The sequence below is a fragment of the Xyrauchen texanus genome, chromosome 2 (genome assembly GCF_025860055.1).
Source record: "Xyrauchen texanus isolate HMW12.3.18 chromosome 2, RBS_HiC_50CHRs, whole genome shotgun sequence".
Classification (NCBI taxonomy): domain Eukaryota; kingdom Metazoa; phylum Chordata; class Actinopteri; order Cypriniformes; family Catostomidae; genus Xyrauchen; species Xyrauchen texanus.
In genome coordinates, this window is record NC_068277.1 from 19,754,642 (window position 1) to 19,776,119 (window position 21,478).

A 21,478-nucleotide genomic window follows, 5' to 3' on the forward strand; every position below is an offset into this window, starting at 1 on the left:
CAAGTGTTATGGATCTTAACCCCATTGAGCATTTGTGGGATCAGCTAGACCAGTGTTCGGGAACCTATGGGTCACCAGCCACAAGTGGCTCTTTGTTAAAAATCAAGTGGCTCGCCGGGTCTCTCACCATTCACCAACACATGATCATTGAAAACTTTGATTTGCTTTAAGAGACTGTATCTTAAATATAAGTGGTGGTGGCGTAGTGGACTAAAGCACATAACTGCTAATCAGAATGTCGCTGGTTCGATCCCCACAGCCACCACCATTGTGTCCTTGAGCAAGACACTTAATCCAGGTTGCTCCGGGGGGATTGTCCCTGTAATAAGTGAATAAATGTAAGTGTATTTTTATGAGACTCCAATATATAAGATCATACAGTTTTACAACATGAATCATGAACATAGTTTGTTGAAGAATGATGACGAAGGGTAATTCTTTCAGGTGAGATCTCATGTAAACGATGGAGAATATATCACTATTTATCAGTTTTATGGACAAAAAGTGCTATTGGATGTTTTTCAATGAACGCTTGTCATGGACAATTGACCCAAGTGTGGTGGACTGGATTCATCTGGTGATCGCGTTTTCATAAATGTACGAAGTCCCATTTTGATATTCCATGTTTTCATTTGTACTCCTGGCACAAATAACTAAATTACTGTTTCTGGAGCATAGCTATCATGAAACAGAAATCGTATATCAATGTTGAACCCTTAGAAAAGATGTCTAACATTTATAGACAGTAAATTTTATTAAATGCAAGCAGAGTGACGTCACTACCGTGTGCGGGCGATTGCGTATGAACAGGGTAAAGTAGTTTTAAGATATTTATATTGGAAAACAAGCCAAAACAAAAAGTAAAAAACATATTTTGTTGCTGTGTAGAATGGGGACGAAGACTACCCTCTTTCACCTTTTATGTTCACTTCAATCCATCTTTAACAAAAAAACAAACTCTCTTATTAATAATGCTGCTTATTACCAATTTCTTCACAATAAGAAATGCACAGTGATGTATTGTGATTCAATAAGTCACAAGCCATCACGTTATCAAGGGATGAGCATCCCCACGACAGTGTTCCTCAGACGGGTGCAGTTTCGGTCTCTTCTAGAGGTCGACCGATTAATCGGACGATTTTTTGCATTTTTTAACATAATCGGCATCGGCCAGTATCCAAGTATATCAAGCCGATTATTAGGCAGGCGCATCTGTGGGCAGCCTAGTGTTGTTGTGGAACACGTGTTCGACGCACACTGCCCCTAGAGTCATTTTCCAGCAGAGTGAGCAGACCTCAAGGAAGGAGCTAAGTTCCTTGGAGAAAACAGTAAGGAGTAAATTTGTATAACTTCTTTATATTTAATTTAAAAGTTTTGATATGTTACTGCCAACTTCAAGAAAAAAGGCGACAAACGCTATAGGCGACATGACGTTCGGCTACTTTGGATATTGTTAGCGTAGTTGAAGTTGCATTATCACAGCAGAAGGGTTGCTATCATGTCACAATAAGTAAGCAGTCATTTTGCAATTACAGACAGTGAATCTGAGACTTTTATTTGTTCCGTTTGTGTGTCTTAAATTTGAGAGGGTTGTCACTCAATGCAGAGAAATAAGTAATAAAAAATACACCAACGCACTATATGCTATTGAAGGAATGGCTTTGGTAAGCTCGGACGTTATCGGTTCTGCTGTCGGTACTGGAGAAATTAAGAAAATGCATTTATTATTGCTATAAAGAGTGTGTTATTTTATCTCGCCAGCCATTTCTATGTATAATAATTCTATGAAACCAATTGTCTGTGATGCAATTTAGCTATTCACAGTCAGAGAGAGAGAGAGATCTCGCTCATGCGGTGACACAGCGAGCACAACATGAGCCCTGCATAATGAGTGACAGAACTAAACATTCAAACGTAGCCTGGTTTAGATCTGTGATATTAGTCTGATTTTATTTTAGATTTTGCCTTCCAAAGATTATAAAAAGAATATTTATACATAAGCCGCATTCTGTCTAGCACAACTTCCTTCCCTTCACAGCGGTGCACTGACATTTCTCCCTAAAACTCAAACTTAACGTCAGAATCAGCACGATCGGTGATTGTTGTAAAATGCAGTCTAGCTACTGTTGCTAAATTGCGGGACGCGTTTAACAATAAAAAGAGCGCAAGAGATACTGTTCCCAAGGCGGCGCGCGCTCCGATACAGACCACAAGAGACAAGCAAAGTATAGGCTACTTTGGGTTTCATGTGCGCGTCTAAACAATCAAATATACACAAAAATATGTCAAAACGACCGGCTTGGAGATTCACTTAAACACAGTTTATGTCTTAAATGGACGTAGTTATGGAAATAGTTGGGAGAAAATATGCTGCATCAGGAGCCTATTAGACTCGGTCTTAAAGGGGAAGCTGTCTAATAAACATGCTGACGATTGAGCCATTACTGCGAATCAAACAACAAAAGGCAAAGAGAAAATCACTTACAGCTCTTGAATGAATAACTTCTGCATTAATAAGCATTAATCTATCTATGATAAACTATGCAGTGTTATTTTACAATTGATTACTTTATTAGATTTCTTTTTAGACCACACCTGAACAGTAATGTTAGTAGACCTTCCTGAAATTAAATCACTGTGCCTATATAACGTTTATCTTTGTTTAATATATATATATATATAACAAAAAGAACCGTTAAGAATACAGTTGAAGTACCGGATCGATAAGCAGTATCGGTAAGTAGTTATACCATTAAAACCTTAACGATACCATCCCTAGTTATGCCTGTGCTTCTCTTGGATGCTTTGAATATTGGATTACGTGTCTGGATTGCCCCTTAATTAAAGCTGCATTTGGATCTCAACCTTCATGTCTCGGAGCAGTTCGTAACACCTGCTTTGTTTATTTAATATATTTGTTTAACTTTATTTAAACAATATGTTTTTACATTATACATTTTTAATTTAAGTGTACAAGTGCAGATTGGTCAAGTGTTCAATAAATGTATTTGTTGAGAAATTTTGTCTATCTTAAGTAATTATTTGTGTTACATTTTATCTTTCAAATAAAAGGTTCAAATAAGAGGTTAAAAACAAGCACATATCGGCCAAATATCGGGCAACATTAATCGTCCATCAGCCGACCCGGATTTCAAAAGATCGGCATCGGCCTGAAAAAAACAATATCGGTCGACCTCTAGTCTCTTCCCCCTTAGCTCAGGACAATCTCACAACTCATAGAAAAGGTGCTGACCGCACAGAGAAATTCCAGTTTCAGAGTTTGTAGTTATTTACATGATCTGCTTCCATATTATTTGAACTTTAATAAAGCTATAATGCATTAAATATAACAGCATTTAAAATGTAATGCTGGGGTTTTTCCTTTAAAGACGCTCGACATGCAAGTTTTGCTCCAACTCCACTTACTAAACAACTAGAGTGCTTCTGTATTTACTTATTCTGTATTTTTCCATTAAAATACCCTCATACTTTGCGATCTACATCACCTGAAGCTGTTTGGAAAGTTTAGAGGGCATCTGGACTTTGAGCTGTGTAATTCGTCCTCTCCTCAGTCAGGCACGAACTGCAGTGCTGCTCTCGCGCAACGTTATTACAGTTTAATGTGATCAAACGACTATTTCAGCCCTACTGATAATTTCTTTAGGAATAAAAAAAGAGGAAAAAATACCTTGTGCACCTTCTTCTGTTTTATTACTTGCATTTTGTCAACAGATTTGAAGAGTTTTATGAGAGAATTTCTTATTTTCTCCTGCAGATAAAGAAGGGAGAGGGATTGTTTGGAGTGAGGAGGGGGTCACCAGCTGGGGCCTGGTCCACACAACTTTGCCAATACAACTGAAAGATAAAGAAACGCGCACACACAAACATATAGAGAAGGAGAGCAAAAGTTTTCGGAGTCATAATTTCTTGCAACTGTATTATCAACAAATTAGTTTAGTCTAGTTTTTGTCTGTTTTTCATTAACTAGTCAAAACGACTGTAGATGACACATCAGTATCAAACTCTGCAGTTATTGCAGTCACACAGGTATTAATAATTTTTGGGGTTTCATTTATGTTTTTGGATTCTGTTTGTTTGTTTTCAACGGCTGTGAACAAGAGATCTCTTGACCTGTAGGATTTTTGCTCTCCTGCACACGCCCTGAATTAAGGCAGCTATATCCTTCATATATCTTAAGCTGGAAATTCTGAAACGCGCACACATACACACAAACATACACACATTTTGCCCCTCTCATCCAAACCTGGTCCAGCCTGATCTTGCCTGCGCTGCTCCCCTGGACAGGGTAAGAGTAGCATAAAATGTGTTTGAAAAATGTTTGCAGTGTTCATGCACACAGCAATATAATACAAGATTTTGTGTGTGAAAATGTGAGATTTTGTGTGAACGGGAGTATGTGTAGAACCTATTTCACTATGTTGCATTGTCATATTCAGGTATGTTTGTTTTCAGACTTTCACCTCTGAGAAGGAAGGAAGAATATGACTGCTGAAACTCTTAACTTTGGCCCAGAATGGTAACTTCTCTCTCTTATAGTCTGTTTCCCTTTCTTTCTCTTTTGGTGTTTCTTTCCCTTATTGCCAGATTGCCCTCTTTCTCATAAAAAAAGTGTGTAAAGTTGAAGTCACAAGTTTACATACACTTGGTTGAAGTCATTACAACAAATTTTTTAACCTCTCCACAGATTTAATATTAGCAAACTTTAGTTTTTGCAAGTCGTTTAGGACATCCACTTTGCGCATGACACAAGTAATTTTTCCAACAATTGTTTACAGACAGAGTGTTTCACTTTTAATTGACTATATCACAATTCCAGTGGGTCAGAAGTTTACATACACTTAAGGTAACTGTACCTTTAAGCAGCTTGGAAAATTCCAGAAAATAATGTCAAGCCTTTAGCCAATTAGCTTCTGATTTGAAGGTGTACTGAGTTTGAGGTGTACCAGTGGATGTATTTTAAAGCCTACCTTCAAACTCAGTGCCTCTTTGCTTGACATCATCTATACAAGTATCTATATCCACACTAAAACAAGTCCTATACCGACATAACCTGAAAGGCTGCTCAGCAAGGAAGAAGCCACTGCTCCAAAACCACCATAAAAAAGCCAGACAACAATTTGCAAGTGCACATGGGGACAAAGATGGCAAAATGGCTTAAAGACAACAAAGTCAAGGTATTAGAGAGGCCATCACAAAGCCTTGATCCAATAGAAAATGTATGGGCAGAACAGAAAAAACATGTGCGAGCAAGGAGGCCTACAAACCTGACTCAGTTGCTTGTGGAAGGCTCCTCAAAATATTTGACCCAAGTTAAATTATTTAAAGGCAATGCTAACAAATACTAACAAAGTGGATGTTAACTTCTGATCCACTGGGAATGTGATGAAAGAAACAATAGCTAAAATAAATCATTATCTGTACTGTTATTCTGACATTTCAGATTCTTAAAATAAAATGGTGACCCTGACTTACCTAAGACAGGGAATGTTTTCTACGATTAAATGTCAGGAATTGTGAAAGACAGTTTTTTTTTTATGTAATTTTATCCCCTTTTCTCCCTATTTTGAATGCCCAATCCCACTACTTATTAGGTCCTCGTGGTTGAGCGGTTACTCACCTCAGTCCGGGTGGTGGAGGACAAGTCTCCGTTGACTCCGCTTCTGAGACTGTCAGTCCGCGCATCTTATCACGTGGCTCGTTGTGCATGACACAGCAGAGACTCTGCATGTTGAGGCTCATGCTAGTCTCCACGATCCATGCACAACTTACAATATGCCGCATTTAGAGTGAGAACCACTAATCACGAACACGAGGAGGTTACCCCATTTGACTCTACCCTCCCTAGCAACCCGGGCCAATTTTGTTGCTTAGAAGACCTGGCTGGAGTCACTCAGCACACCCTGGATTTGAACTCGCGACTCCAGGGGTGGTAGGCAAAACTGAGTTTAAATGCATTTGGCTAAGTTGTATGCAAACTTCTGACTTCAACTGTATTTTCCCTCCCTCTTCTTTCCATTTCATCAATTTATGCCTGGTATTACGATGCTTTTAGGTGATCAGTTTGAAACAGGATGATGCTAAAGATGGGTTTAATCAGGGTTTTTTTTATTTTTATGCTCATGATCCTGCAGTAATACAGTACACTGACATTGTGAGTGATATACAGTATGTCGTCATACAATCAGAGACGCTCCTCTTGAAATCCGAACACAAATCCTTAAAATAGATGCTTATTACTACCACGTGTCTTGCCTGTCCACCTGTGATCGGGTCTCCCAAAATGCCTCACCAGGGCAAGGCAGTACCAGAGCTTTTTTAAAATAAAACTTCCTTGATCTTTTTCTCTCCTCCACAAATTGATTATCTATCACCACTGTCCTTTTCCTTGTTTATAGTCTAGACTTCTTTTCTGTATTTTATTCTAATAACACAAGTCTTTATTTGAACCACCTCTTTATTTTCCCTATGTTTCCTAAGGTTCTCTTTCACTCTGCATTCCCTTCTTCCCAACCCCCTTTTCTGTCTGTATCTCCTCTTGGCACACACTAAATGATTATGCAGAAAGCAAACCTTTAGGCGTGGTTCTCTGCTGAACTAAGGCTGCTCTGTGCATAGTTGGTCTCCTGCCAACGAAAATGGATTCCTGAGACTGACATGTACAATGCAGTGGTGGTGTGTTTCCTCAAAGACTTCTTCATCAGCTTATCTCAGCAGGGTAGTGTTTGTGTAAAATTTAAACAGCCACCCGGGGCCCTGACAGATCCTAAAATAAAGCAGGATATGTAGTTGGCATTGACAGGGTTTTATTTATTTAGACTTTTACCCAATAGTGGGACATTCCTCCATGATGCTTCAAGATTGTTGCTGCTGGATCTGTTTTGATCTGCTCTCTCTCTCACTCTTGCTCTCTCTCTCTCTCTCTCTCAGGCTCCGTGCACTTTCCAGTGGAGGCAGTGTGTCTTCCCCTCCTGCCTCTCCTGCTATGCCAAAGTACAAGCTGGCAGAGTACCGTTATGGCCGAGAGGAGATGCTAGCACTTTATATCAAAGACAACAAGGTGGGAAAATGCAACAAATCTAGGCATTGGTTTTTTTCACTCTCATTAGTCCCTTTCCCACCTTCAGTCTTAGTACTTTTGTAACTTTCTAGACGAGAACTCGTACAAGAAATGGAACACCTGAGCCGACTTTTCCTCTGTTGCATTTGCATTCACATAGTTACCAATTCTGTGACGTCATCTAGTATCCACAATTTTAAAGTTTGGAGCGTACGATTCAATTTCAGCAGCACTGACTGAGGATTCTGGGTTCTAACACTTTTGTTAGATTTCTGTTAAGGTAATTGTTAAATCCTCTGAAAAGCATGCTAGCAGCTAGTTGTTTACTAATGGTGGCTGTGGACTCCTCCTTTCTCAATGCTTTGTGTCATAGGTTTTTGATTAATCACAGGCTGCAGCACCTCCCACAGTCCCTATATGCCCCCTATGTACCTACTCCAGATAGTATGGAGTAGGTACATAGGGGGCATATACAGTGAGGAAAATAAGTATTTGAACACCCTGCTATTTTGCAAGTTCTCCCACTTGGAAATCATGGAGGGGTCTGAAATTGTCATCGTAGGTGCATGTCCACTGTGAGAGACATAATCAAAAAAAAAAAATCCAGAAATCACAATATATGATTTTTTAACTATTTATTTGTATGATACAGCTGCAAATAAGTATTTGAACACCTGTCTATCAGCTAGAATTCTGACCCTCAAAGACCTGTTAGTCTGCCTTTAAAATGTCCACCTCCACTCCATTTATTATCCTAAATTAGATGCACCTCTTTGAGGTCGTTAGCTGCATAAAGACACCTGTCCACCCCATACAATCAGTAAGAATCCAACTACTAACATGGCCAAGACCAAAGAGCTGTCCAAAGACACTAGAGACAAAATTGTACACCTCCACAAGGCTGGAAAGGGCTACGGGAAATTGCCAAGCAGCTTGGTGAAAAAAGGTCCACTGTTGGAGCAATCATTAGAAAATGGAAGAAGCTAAACATGACTGTCAATCTCCCTCGGACTGGGGCTCCATGCAAGATCTCACCTCGTGGGGTCTCAATGATCCTAAGAAAGGTGAGAAATCAGCCCAGAACTACACGGGAGGAGCTGGTCAATGACCTGAAAAGAGCTGGGACCACCGCTTCCAAGGTTACTGTTGGTAATACACTAAGACGTCATGGTTTGAAATCATGCATGGCACGGAAGGTACCCCTGCTTAAACCAGCACATGTCAAGGCCCGTCTTAAGTTTGCCAATGACCATTTGGATGATCCAGAGGAGTCATGGGAGAAAGTCATGTGGTCAGATGAGACCAAAATATAACTTTTTGGTCATAATTCCACTAACCGTGTTTGGAGGAAGAAGAATGATGAGTACCATCCCAAGAACACCATCCCTACTGTGAAGCAGGGGGTGGTAGCATCATGCTTTGGGGGTGTTTTTCTGCACATGGGACAGGGCTGACTGCACTGTATTAAGGAGAGGATGACCGGGGCCATGTATTGCGTGATTTTGGGGAACAACCTCCTTCCCTCAGTTAGAGCATTGAAGATGGGTCGAGGCTGGGTCTTCCAACATGACAATGACCCGAAGCACACAGCCAGGATAACCAAGGAGTGGCTCTGTAAGAAGCATATCAAGGTTCTTGCGTGGCCTAGCCAGTCTCCAGACCTAAACCCAATAGAGAATCTTTGGAGGGAGCTCAAACTCTGTGTTTCTCAGTGACAGCCCAGAAACCTGACTGATCTAGAGAAGATCTCTGTGGAGGAGTGGGCCAAAATCCCTCCTGCAGTGTGTGCAAACCTGGTGAAAAACTACAGGAAACGTTTGACCTCTGTAATTGCAAACAAAGGCTACTGTACCAAATATTAACATTGATTTTCTCAGGTGTTCAAATACTTATTTGCAGCTGTATCATACAAATAAATAGTTAAAAAATTATACATTGTGATTTCTGGATTTTTTTTTTTAGATTTTGTCTCTCACAGTGGACATGCACCTACGATGACAATTTCAGACCCCTCCATGATTTCTAAGTGGGAGAACTTGCAAAATAGCAGGGTGTTCAAATACTTATTTTCCTCACTGTAGTTCCTTAGGTGCTAAAGTGCTGAAAAGTACTAGTCCCGGGGAAAAGTAACTAACAAAGGCTTTAGTACTGCCAGTGGGAAAGGCCCTATTGGTTATTTTTTTGGCCTAAAAATTAAGTAATTGGCTGATAGTTTTTAAATTGATGAATATAATGTTCTTTCCCTACTATGATGGGCACAGACGTAGAGGCTACAAGTGTCCAAAAAGAATACATTTCCAGAGGCATACTTGTCCCCGTTTCAGTGCTCTATATTAAGTATTAATCAAATTAAGCTTTTTATTGCCTATATATTCACCAGATGAAGGGTTTTGGATGATAATAATGCATTTTATTTTTAATGTGCTTTTCTCATACTTGAAACGGTTACTTGTGTTTATACTGTATTAGGGCTTGTAAATGTAACACATGAATTTCTACAATTAATAGTTGTCTGTAATGTGTACATTTAAAAAAAAAAAAGAATTTAATGCAGTATCCATATTCCGGGCATGCTGCATTTCCCGGGCATAATAAACACACAAGCAGATTTGCTGTACATAAATTGAGACTTCACCAGCATGCAGAGAGCCTGGTGTGGGGGAGATATGGGCAAACTGCTTTAAATCTTTGCATTTCCCGAGAGTGTCCCAGTGTGTGCGTGATATAGACCGAACAGCAGCTAGAGAAATTTTTAGTTTTCTATCAGCTTTTGCCTGCCTGAGGAATTTAAACTTGAAGTGCGCCACAGTCCTCCAAATGACAGATGACAATGCTGAGAAAATATCAGTTTAATACTGCATGAAATAGAAGTTTAGAAGTACTTTGCTGAACTTTACCTAGCAAGGTAGGACAATAAATAGTCCATGTTTGCTGGTCACATGCAAGAGGTGAACAAAACAAAAACACTTAAGAACCTCTAGTAGGCTATATACACTGTCTGTCTGTGGCACCTTTAGTATGATCTTATCAACGCTGTAATCGTCTGCCAACAAAAATATGCATTTAAATTATTTTAATTGTGTGTGTGTGTATTGATGTCATATTGCGATTATTGAGGCTAATATTGCGATATGCAATTGCGATATAATACAACATTTGTTTATTATATCGCAATCACATATCGCAATATTAGCCACATGAGTCAACTTGCTTGGTTATCAAGGAAAATGCACAAATAGATTACTGATAATGCTGAAATGTGTATTTCTCAACTCAAACATACAAACTAGCAACAACAACTATAAATGTAATAAATGTGTTTTCAAATTAAAATAATATTTTACAAAATTAAATTATATTTATATCATTACTGCAGACTTGTTATTTTCTCAATATTACACCTAAATAAAATGGAACAATAAATAAGAACATATGAATTTTCATGAAAATAAGATTGTTCTAACATCAGGAACATTTAATCAGGATGTAACATGTACTTTCTATAAAGTCTTTTGAAAAGGAAACTGGATCTAAAAGTGTGGTTCACTCAAACCACTAAAACTGTTGTTGTTTTTTTTTTTTTTTTAAATGACCAACTGGTATTTCCAAATCCTCTTTCTAAAAAGTTCTACTTATCGCTGGTATCTCTTGTCCAGTGTGTGGATCATTTTCTGAAATCCAACTTTGCTAACGGTGCATCATGTCTCTTTATATCTCGGTGAAGACTTGTCATATGGCGTGACACTCGCAAACACATCAGTAATTCTGCTTTGTTTTGTTTAGCTTACTGGGCTTTTTAATGTAGTTTTAGTCAATGAAAACTGTTGACATTTTAGTCATATTTTAGTAACATTTAGTCATATTGATATTTTAGCCACTGAGTATTATTGATAAGCATTTGTCAATCTTGTCTTTACAAAAGACATATATATATATAGATATATATATATATATAGATATAGATATAGATATATATATATATATATATATATATATATATATATATATATATATATATATATATATATATATATACACACACACACACACACATTTTATTGTTGTTGTCATTTTAGTGTTATTTTTCACATAAGATTGATCTGACCATGACGATGTCATCAATGATGCTACACATTGCACTGCAGACAGCGGGGGTGAGAGACGAGCATCTCTGTGTTAGTGCGCATCACCCGGCAGAACTTTATATCTCTCCCGGTCTTGACTCCCGCTCAGATTGTGTCTGTTCCGTGACTGGTTGAAGTGGCTCTAATCTCACTTCTCTGCATCTATCTCCAAGCTGAACACCGGAAACTGACATGACCATACGTGCCACTCCCTAAACTGAGACTGACTGGTCATTTTTATTAGCGGTGTAGAAAATGGGCAAACAGCTCTCAGAGAGAATGGGCTGTCACGTCCACACATGCACTTATTTATTTAATATAATCGCGGCATTTTGCCATCATATAATCGCACAGGCTGACGTCGCGATTGCGATATGATGTATCATGCTTCACTTGTGTGTGTGTGTGTGTGTGTGTGTGTGTGTGTGTGTGTGTGTGTATATATATCTCATTATATATTGAATGTTTGTTTTTGGGGGGCTTTCTCTGCAAGTGTTTATATACAGTTCTGGAAAAGATTAAGAGACCACTGCAAAATTCGGTTTCTCTAGATTTACTATTTATAGGTATGTGTTTCTGTTTCTATAAAGTACTGACAAAATTTCTCCCAAATTCCAAATAAAAATCTGTCATTTAGAGCATTTATTTGCAGATAAAGACAACTGGTCAAAATAACATAAAAGATGCAGTGCTACAGACTGCAAAGAAAACAAGTTCATATACATTTTTTTAAACATCATAATACTAATGTTTTACCTTGGGAAGAGTTTAGAAATCAATATTTGGTGTAATAACCCTGATTTTCAATCACAACTTGCATGCGTCTTGGCAAGCTCTCTACCAGTCTTTCACATTGCTGTTGGGTGATTTTTTTTTTTTTTTTTTTTTTTTTTTAAACAAATGTATTTGTTTTTTGCCACTCCTGGCACAAAAATTCAAACAGCTCTTCTTTGTTTGATGGTTTGTGGCCATCCATCTTCCTCTTGAGTGGAAGTAAACCAAATTCTAGAGGTTTAAATGGGATTCAGGTCTGGAAATTAGGCTGGCCATGACAGGATCTTGATCCGGTGGTCTTCCATCCACACCTTGATTGACCTGGCTGTGTGGCATGGAACATTGTCCTGCTGGAAAAAACAATCCTCAGAGTTAGGGAACATTGTCAGAGCAGAAGAAAGCAAGTTTTCTTCCAGGATAACCTTATTATGTGGCTTGATTCATGTGTCCTTTACAAAGATGAATCTGCCCAATTGCAACCTTGCTGAAGCACTCCCGGTCATCACCGATCCTCCACCTGGTCATCTAATGGTTTGACGGAGACCAGTAGAGGCCTTCAAGCCACAGTCTCACACCCACTGTGAAATTTGGTGGTGATTATCTGGGGGTGCTTCAGCATGGCTGGTATGTATTTATACATGATATCTAATATTTTTGCAACATGTTAATAAATAGTTTCATGGTTTTAACCATTGATTCTAAATGATTACGATTAACCGTGACATTTATAATCGTGGTTAATAGTAAAACTGTATATCTGCTGCATCCCTACTGTGGTCATTAAATAAATGTATCATGAATAATAATTGGGATTAACAATACTTCCAAGTAATATTTGCCTAACTAATTAACTTTGTTTTGAATTGTTTTTGCAGGGAAGCATGTATTTTTGTTGTAATTAAACTTTTTATGTGTTTGAAAAGGGTTTTCCAGAAACCCAGCCATTCACACAAGTCCCGACAGTGAAAAACTTTGGAAATGGCACATTTAAGTTGTCAACAAAATGTCAAAGCTGATTGCAACATCAGAACTTAATGTTTCTTAGTGTGTGTGTGTGTGTGTGTGTGTGTGTGTGTGTTTTCAGGTCCCTGAAGAAATGCAGGATAAGGAGTTTGCTGCTATTCTGCAGGATGAGTCTCAACAGCCGCTGGCACTGTTGCCTGTCACTGAAGAGGAGCAGGTGACGCGCGCACACACACACACTGATTTGACATGCATCGCAAATGTGTCCTGTGACTTTAATCTGAAGTAGAGCTTGCGCATTTTTCTATGTCTTTCACACTCTGTTGTAAAAACACCCTTAGCACTACATAGAGCAACAGTGCCCACACACTTTTTTTTAGCCGTCTGGTATCCGGAAGTATTTTTTCCATAGACTTTTTTTTTTTTATAGAATCCTTAAGAGTTGTAATCCATGATCCAAACCAGCCATCTCTGAGGTGAAACATTACAAACATTTTGATTTGAAACAAAAAGACTGTGCCTACAAAACTGTTTACTTACCGTCTTTCACCAGGACACAAACCACAATCTATGAAGCATTGTGAATGATGTAAAAAAATTAAATAAAAATGGAAATATATAAAACTATTGATTTTAGGTTGTTGATTTATAAGTATAGAAACAACATGTTTTAAAATGATTTGATAAATACAAATATATTTGTAGTTTAATGGTATATGAACACTTCTGATTGGTGGATCTCACTCTGCTGGACCATGGGTAGTGTAGTTGTTCAAAAGGAATTCAACTATTAAACATCATTTTTAAATGGTGAAATTGAAGTAAAATGGATTGATGTCTCATGTTAGCTCTGTTTTTAAAGGTTTATAAGGGATAGGAATGTGCAAAATATCCAATTTTTATAATCGACTAGTCGGTGATATAAAAATATAATGCATAATATAGACTCCATTGTGATCATGTGACCCCGATCAGATGCTTTTCAGAGGGATATATGGAAGCTATGGACAGCATTTCAACATGGTAACTAACGATTATGCAACAAATAAATAGGCTAAATAATTGTCTTATTGCACAAAACTATAATAGTAAAAAATAAGAAGGGCTTCAATACAGAGCAACACAAAACCACTTATGTGCATCCTGAATGCACAATGATGAACTTCAATGTAAACAGAGAGCTTGGGAGTCTCAAGGCGATCCTCGCTACGCAGTGCACACTCAAAAACGCAGAACTGCAAGATGCGAGTGCACATCTAGTTCATGACATCATGCAGTTTAAACACATATTACTGCAAGTATTTATTTAAGCAGTTTCAGACAAAATCAGCAAAAGATTTTAATCTCTCTGTAGCACCACACAAATATGGGAACATTACTCGCAGCAGAGGATTTAATGTCCGACAATGATCGTCTTGTAAAGTGTTGTTGATGCAGTGCTTTGATGGCTGTAACAGCAGCGATGCATAAATGGACTAAACTAAAAGCATTAAAGAGATAAAAATTATTCACTTTTAAGCACAGCAATCTACGTTTTCAGCGAAGTTGCATCTCAATTAATTTGAGAATTGCGTCTTCCGTTAAAACAACCACTACTAAAAATATTAACGTTATTAGTAGTGCTGACACTATATATACTTATTTTCTTGTCAGAATCAAGTAAACAAAATATTATGTAGCAATATAATGTTTTACAAACATTTCCCAAACAAAGCATTCCACAATATTAAGACAATTAAAAAAAATAGTCCCCACATAAGTTGCATATTCATTGCAATGCGCATGAAATCACTTAAACTGTCACAATATTAATTTGCAGGTAGACTGTGGCTATCCACTTTGTTACAGCAGTTGTGTCACTGGGTTCACGATTTGCATCAAAGCAGCAACGCCAGCATTGTATGCCAATTTGAAATCACTGTGAAAAGCGATTTTATAAACAAAAACATCTCATTCTGCGTTTTGGTGATGATTAAGATTTGGTGAGCTTCTGTGGTAATTAAAATGTGCCTTAAATAGGCTATTTCTATCACAAGTCCCATCTGGGGTTGTTTTGTACATCAAAAAGTTTTAAGAGGTCCTTTATCCATAATTTTATCACTAACAGGGAAGCGTTGTCAGAGATTCTTTTATTTACCAAGCTCTACGGCTATATCATAGGAGAGCGCGTAACGGTCAACTAGCGTGCTAAGAATGTTGCTTTATGCTAAGCTTGTAGGCACTTTTAGTAGAAGGGCTGTGACATGTGCATTGGTGTAATGACTCCGGGCAGATACATTACAAAGGTTCCACCCATTACACCAGTGTTTATGCTGTGTTAACAGTAAATTAATGCGTTAAACTTTTGTAATTAATCGCATGTGTAAATGCGTTAATTCTGACAGCTCTAGTTATTAGTCAACACCCCTGATCGACTAGTCAGTTGTTGGACGACTAGTCAATTTGTCGACCACCATGGCACGCCCCTTGTATACATGTTATCATTGAAAATCAATTTGTCTATGGAAGAAATTAATTGGATCTTTACTTCCGGAACCAGACTGTGGCGCTCTATTATAATTGTATCTGTACAGAGCTTGTGATTTTTATTTTTTTATTTATTTTTTGGTGGTGGTGTGGTCCTTGTTTAATTCCTGATCTGTTTTCTTTGTCTGCAGAGGAATTTTTCCATGTCTGTCAACAGTGTGGCAGTGCTGAGGCTTATGGGTAAAGGGGGTGGGGCTGTCCCGGCTGGGGTGAACCGAGGCAGAGGCAGTGTGCGAGGCGGTCGGGGTAAGTTAACCTATTAATGTGTATAAGTGTGTCAATAATTCATTTTGATATGGTGACACTGAAGTGCACATTACTAGTCAAAAGTTGGGATGTACTTGACTGAAATTGTTGTTTTCATGCTCTCAAAAAGCAAAACTAACCTTTTGCTTAAAGGAATAGTGTACCTGATTATAAAATAATTGTATTTACTTCTATTTTGTTATTAACATTTATGAGTTTTGGATGACATTACCATTACTACATTAAGAAAGATGGTTACAATAAAGGAGTAAGTGTCTCCAGACATTTGACTTGTGGTGTAAATCACACTGTATGTTTATAAATCACAAGATCTGTGCAGATACAATTATAATAGAGCGCCACAGTCTGGTTCCGTTTCTTTCCCTCAGCTGTCGGCCTACTGAACTCTAAACTCAGGCGCTGAACACTACATCCCACCCGAACTTCATATTTGTATTTTTCTTTTATTAATTTATATTTATTTAATTTTCTTTTATTTTTCGCACATTTCTTGCACATAACGTCTACCTCCTGATGCTGCTTGCACTGTTATGGCCACCGGCCATATATTTACACATTCACATACTTATACCTCATTCTGTACAATGCAACTTCAGTTTATGCTTCTTCATTTGCACCTGTACTGTATTATAGATATTTGCATTGAGCTTGTCTCTGCTTCTCTACATCATAAATTTGCACTCAAAAACCCATATTGTATGTACTTAGAGATATATATATATATATATATATATATATATATATATATATATATATATATATATATATACACACACATACTATATATACATATTGCTATTTGCACTTGCACTTCTGGTTAGATGCTAAATGCTTTTCATTGGCTCTGTACTTGTATTTTGCACAATGACAATAAAGTTGAATCTAATCTAGGGCGAGGAAGAGGAGAGGGAGGATTCTACCAAAGAAGCAGCGAGGAAGGAGAGGGTGGGTTTGGTCATAGTGTTCGAGAGATCCATCGTAGCCAGAGCTGGGATGACAGGTATTCTCTCTTTTTTTTCTTCCCTTTATTTCTTGTCTCTTGAACTTATTAATTTCCCATCTTATCCATATTGAAGTTTATGCATCTTATTGTGATCTCAGTTTATCTCACTATACATAAGAATCTGTTTGATTTTGCCTTTTTTATTTGCAGAGGTGAGAGGCGTTTTGAGAAACCACCAAGGAGGGATGGGGTGCGGCTAGGTTTTGAGGAAACGTGCCCTACTGTGAGAAAGGAGTTCATGCGCTCTGACAGTGACAATTGGCGTACACTGAGAGAGGAGCAGGAGGAGGAGGACACTGGAGAGGCTGGAGGCAGCTGGAGACTCACTGGCTTACGAAAAGATGGTACAGGCATGTACACAAATACATGTACTTTACAAATGTACACCGTTGCTTTTTAAGTCAACATTAACTCAAAATTGACCCTGTTTACATTCTGTACCCCTGATCTTTGTGCACAATTAATCAGTGCATGTTATTGAAAAGGGAAAAAACTTTTATTTTCATATTCAGTCTTCAGAATATCTTAATTTTCAATGTAGACAGGGACATGTGGGTAGGGATAGATAATGCAATCGACTAAACAATCCAATCAAATTCTGAAGTCCCACCCTACATTCTTTGTTTTTAAGTCAAAAACATTGCTAATTACATTTTATTTAGCTTTTAAAAACCTATAAACTGTTTGCTAAATGTACAAACAAAAATTCTCCACAAATCTCTCACTTTTTCCCTTTCTCTCTCTCCTATCCAGACGGTGCGCCTCGCTCAGCTGGTTGGCGGGAACTTGGTGCTCCGGCTGAAGTTCGCCGCAGAAAATTTGACTTTGAATTCCGGGATGGAGGGAATGAAGGAGGCAAAAGAAGAGCAGGAAGTGAAGGAGCAGAGGAGGAGAGAGATGGTCTGCCAGAGTGGTGCACAGATGAGGAAGATGGAGAAATGGGAACCTTTGATTCCTCTGGAGCATTTATGTCCATCAAGGTGACAGGAAACGCTCAAGTTTCCTATGATTTCTGATTGATGTTTTTCTTTATATTTTATTTGATCCCCTCTCTTTGTTTCTTATAGAAGGGCCCAAAAGACCCCATTCCAGAAGAAGACTTTGAGTTCCAGGGATTGGAGGATGAGGAAGAGGATGACATTAATCAAGAGAAGAATGGCAGTGGTGCAGAAAAAAGCGAGAAAGGTGAGGAATGAAATTGACGAAATATTAGTCGTTAACCAAAATATGATGTAAATATCTCTGAAACTTTCCAGAATTAAACAAAATGACCATAAAAATTACCAATGTAAATACATTCTCACTAATTCACAATAAATTGTGGTGGCTGAAAACGGTGTGTAATTGCAACTGCATTGTCTGCAGTATTTAAGCACCCGATTCACTTAAGACATTATGCTAATCAGTTAACAGTGCAAACACTGCCAAAGAAATCTGTGCCGAATGCGATTCTCATAATGTTCTTCTCCATTATTTGATGAATTACTGATTGCTGCCATAAGCACTAGAAAATGTAAACAAACATCTATTTATATAAATACAATTCCATTTATCACCTGCTTTCCATGGGTGGTAATAGAACATCGTTAATAAAGTTGTTCAGGCATGATGTCAATTTGTAGCCAAACCCTCAGGAATTTCCAAAGGGTTTTAGAATAGGGATATTCAAATTACAAGTAAAATAAGATCTGAGATTAAAATAACTAATTAATGGACACTTTACCATTTTGTTCTAGAACATTCATTACACTGTGGTCATACCTCAGTTGTGGATTTTCAAGCCGTAAAAATACACATTGCTAACCTGTTGCTAAATAAGAACTACAACAGTTGTCCATTTCATAAAGCATGTAGCTCCAATGCTTATAGTAGTTGTAATCCTGAATTAGCATTGTGATGCAACATTTGTTTGGAAAAAAAAACACAAAACAAAACAGTATCTTCAAAATGTATGTTTGAGCTGTGACTGTAATGTATCTTCTAGAATAAAACGTGAAAGTCTCCATGTAATTTTAACCACAGTCCTTATTTTACTTGATTATCTAAAACTGCTGATGTTAAAACCCATAGAAAATGACTATGCTAACTGTCTTTTGGGTTTTTGGACTAATTGCGGCAGGCAAATAGCCTTGAGTTTAGTGAATAAATCTATCTATTAGAAGTTTGATTTACATAAATAGTTGACATGATTGTGCAGAAAAGACTGACAACATCTATAATACTTTTTCAGTGCAATTTTGTGCCCATTTAAGATGATCACACCACCCATTTTGGCTGGTTTATGAATAAGATATACTGATATACCGTACGCAAAAGTTGTGCAACTATTTGGGAAATTTGCCCCTGTATTTTTTTAAATCTGAATAAAGAAAAATTTGTATTACATGAATTGTAGCAGTCAGGTGGTTTAGATTTTGTAGTGAACAGCTAAATGTATTTTTTTAATGTTTTCAATCTTTTTTCTTTCGACAGATGAGATAGAATCTGTGTCTGAAACTGAAGTGAAGCTCATCTCTTTTTCCCCTCCACCCTCTCTCCCTCCTCCTCTTCCTGCACCTGTCCCTGAGTTTTTGCCTTCTGCTGCCCCTTCTGGCCTGGAGTATCCTCAGCCTTTCCCCTCCATTCCCAACAAACTACCAAGTGAAGGTAAAGATTACACTACAACATTCTAAAGAATTTTATGGTCAATGTATCTTTTTTCGTTCTTTGCCCAGATATTAAAAGCCCCGAGCAATAATATTTGCTGCAGTTACCAAAACCAACACATTTGGTGGCACAGAAAGCTGTTTTGACCACCGACATTAAACACGAAGAAGAAAGTAACAAAATAAATTACATTTAGTTTATGTACTTCAAATAAGTTCAATTATTTTACTGAACAGCTAATGTAACTTACTTTGTGTGTGATGTAATTTCATAACAGAAATCTTCAATTAAATGTCACAGTATCATAACAACAGGGTGGACAAAAAAAATTGTGACATCCAAAATATAAATACCACAACTTGCACTGAGGACTTAAATGTCATCGAATTGTAGGTATGATCCACATACAATAAAAGTTGTAAACGCACTGCCAAGCTCTGTTCAGGGTCGATGGGTTTGCAGTATTTTGTTCGGTAATCGAACCCAGTATCTGCGCTTTTTCTTTCCACATTGAGCAAAATAATAATAAACTCATCATTGCTGCTGCTTGAAGAAAAATCTATCTTTTTTCAGCTTGCTTGCTAGACTCTAATACTGTGAATCCATGGTTGTTTTGCAAACTTGTAAGGTGGACCAGCTCAAAGGTGAGTTAAGCCACCTACTCTACTGGGGTAAAGGTGTGAATGAGTTAATGGTACGCTTGGGATCGATACCTTTTTCACGCATTGATAATCTGAAAATTTTCCTGATGATTTTATATATATATATGGATTTTTCAGATAAAAGTAGAGCTGCTCTTTGCACAACTTGGTTGGTCCAAGATGGCAGCTCGGGATCCAAAATGGTGCTATTTTTGTTAAATAACCCGACTTTTGCGGCACACGGACATCGGAGCAACCGGTGTTCGTGTTTACCATCGCCAGACACTGCTCAAATATAGGATTCATGCAACAACCAAGCTGCATGATGACCTGCAGGAGGCGCTACGCAAACTCTGCTTGCTGCGGAGACCAGGCCTCCAGTCCTCGGCGTCGCCTGATGCTGAGGGAGAGGACGTCGTAAGCGGTGTGTGAGGAAGCGGAAGTGCAGCAAGAGGGCGGGGGTCCATGCTAGGCCAAAAACAAACCCTAGCCGGCCGGCTCTCCCGTCTATCCTGCTCCCATCTATGTTTGCTCCCTGGACAATACTGGACTACATCCGACTCCAGCAGGCTACGCAACGTGAGTTTAGAGACTGCTGCGTCTTTGTTTTCACAGAGACGTGGCTCCGCGACTGAGACTGGCTCATTTCGTGCCGACAGAAATGCAGCTCTGTGCGGTAAGACTCGCGGTGGTGGCTTGTGTGTTTACATCAACACGGAATGGTGCAGGAACTCTATGCTAGTCTCTAGCTACTGCTCATCGCTGGTGGAGCTTGTGACTGTTAGATGCAGACCTTTTTATTTACCACGGGAATTCACCACTGTTATCATAACCGGAGTTTACATTCCCCCCCAGCGCTAACACTAAGGAAGCGCTCTGTGAACTGTATGGGGCTACGAGCGAACTGCAGAACACTCACCCTGATGGACTGTTTATATTTCAACCGGGCGGAGCCCCGCCCCCACTTTGGCTACTCAGGCCACATCTCTGTTATGCTAATTCCAGCATACAGACCGCTCATCAGATGCACAAAACTGCTTCAGAAGCAGGTGAAAACCTTGACAGCAGGAGCCATCTCTGCTCTTCAAGACCGTTTTGAGTGTAATGAATGGCAAATGTTCAGGGAGGCTTCAACATATGGCGGCTCTACCAACTTGGAGGAATACACAGCATCAGTGACCAGCTACATCAGCAAGTGCATTGATGATGTCACTTTCTCCAAGGCCAACACCACACGCTCCAACCAGAAGCCGTGGATGACTGCGGAGGTGCAGAAGAACCGAGACTCTGCCTTCAGAGCAGGCAACAAGGCAGCCCTAAGAACAGTGATGGCCAAACTGTCCCTGGCCATCAGAGAGGCAAAGCGTGCACACGCCCTAAGAATCCAGTCACTTCCAGGACAGCGTTGACATGCAGCGCATGTGGCAGGGCATCCAGGCCATCAACAACTACAGAA

The 21,478-nt window shown here is 38.7% G+C and overlaps 1 protein-coding gene across 3 annotated transcripts in view; it reads left to right on the forward strand.

Moving 5' to 3' along the window:
* The window catches only part of LOC127652996 (GRB10-interacting GYF protein 1-like), a 37,022-nt gene that overhangs the window by 4,586 nt on the left and 10,958 nt on the right, over nucleotides 1-21,478 (forward strand). For 2 of the 3 annotated variants that reach the window (XM_052139466.1, XM_052139483.1), the window contains exons 2-11: nucleotides 3,776-4,306; nucleotides 4,474-4,537; nucleotides 6,949-7,078; nucleotides 13,022-13,156; nucleotides 15,597-15,711; nucleotides 16,624-16,732; nucleotides 16,886-17,085; nucleotides 17,489-17,715; nucleotides 17,803-17,920; nucleotides 19,208-19,381. In XM_052139466.1, the coding sequence (XP_051995426.1) occupies nucleotides 4,503-4,537; nucleotides 6,949-7,078; nucleotides 13,022-13,156; nucleotides 15,597-15,711; nucleotides 16,624-16,732; nucleotides 16,886-17,085; nucleotides 17,489-17,715; nucleotides 17,803-17,920; nucleotides 19,208-19,381 (1,243 nt within the window). In that variant the 5' untranslated portion in view covers nucleotides 3,776-4,306; nucleotides 4,474-4,502. The remainder of the gene's footprint in view (nucleotides 1-3,775; nucleotides 4,307-4,473; nucleotides 4,538-6,948; nucleotides 7,079-13,021; nucleotides 13,157-15,596; nucleotides 15,712-16,623; nucleotides 16,733-16,885; nucleotides 17,086-17,488; nucleotides 17,716-17,802; nucleotides 17,921-19,207; nucleotides 19,382-21,478) is intronic. The other variant, XM_052139475.1, reaches the window with a different exon arrangement.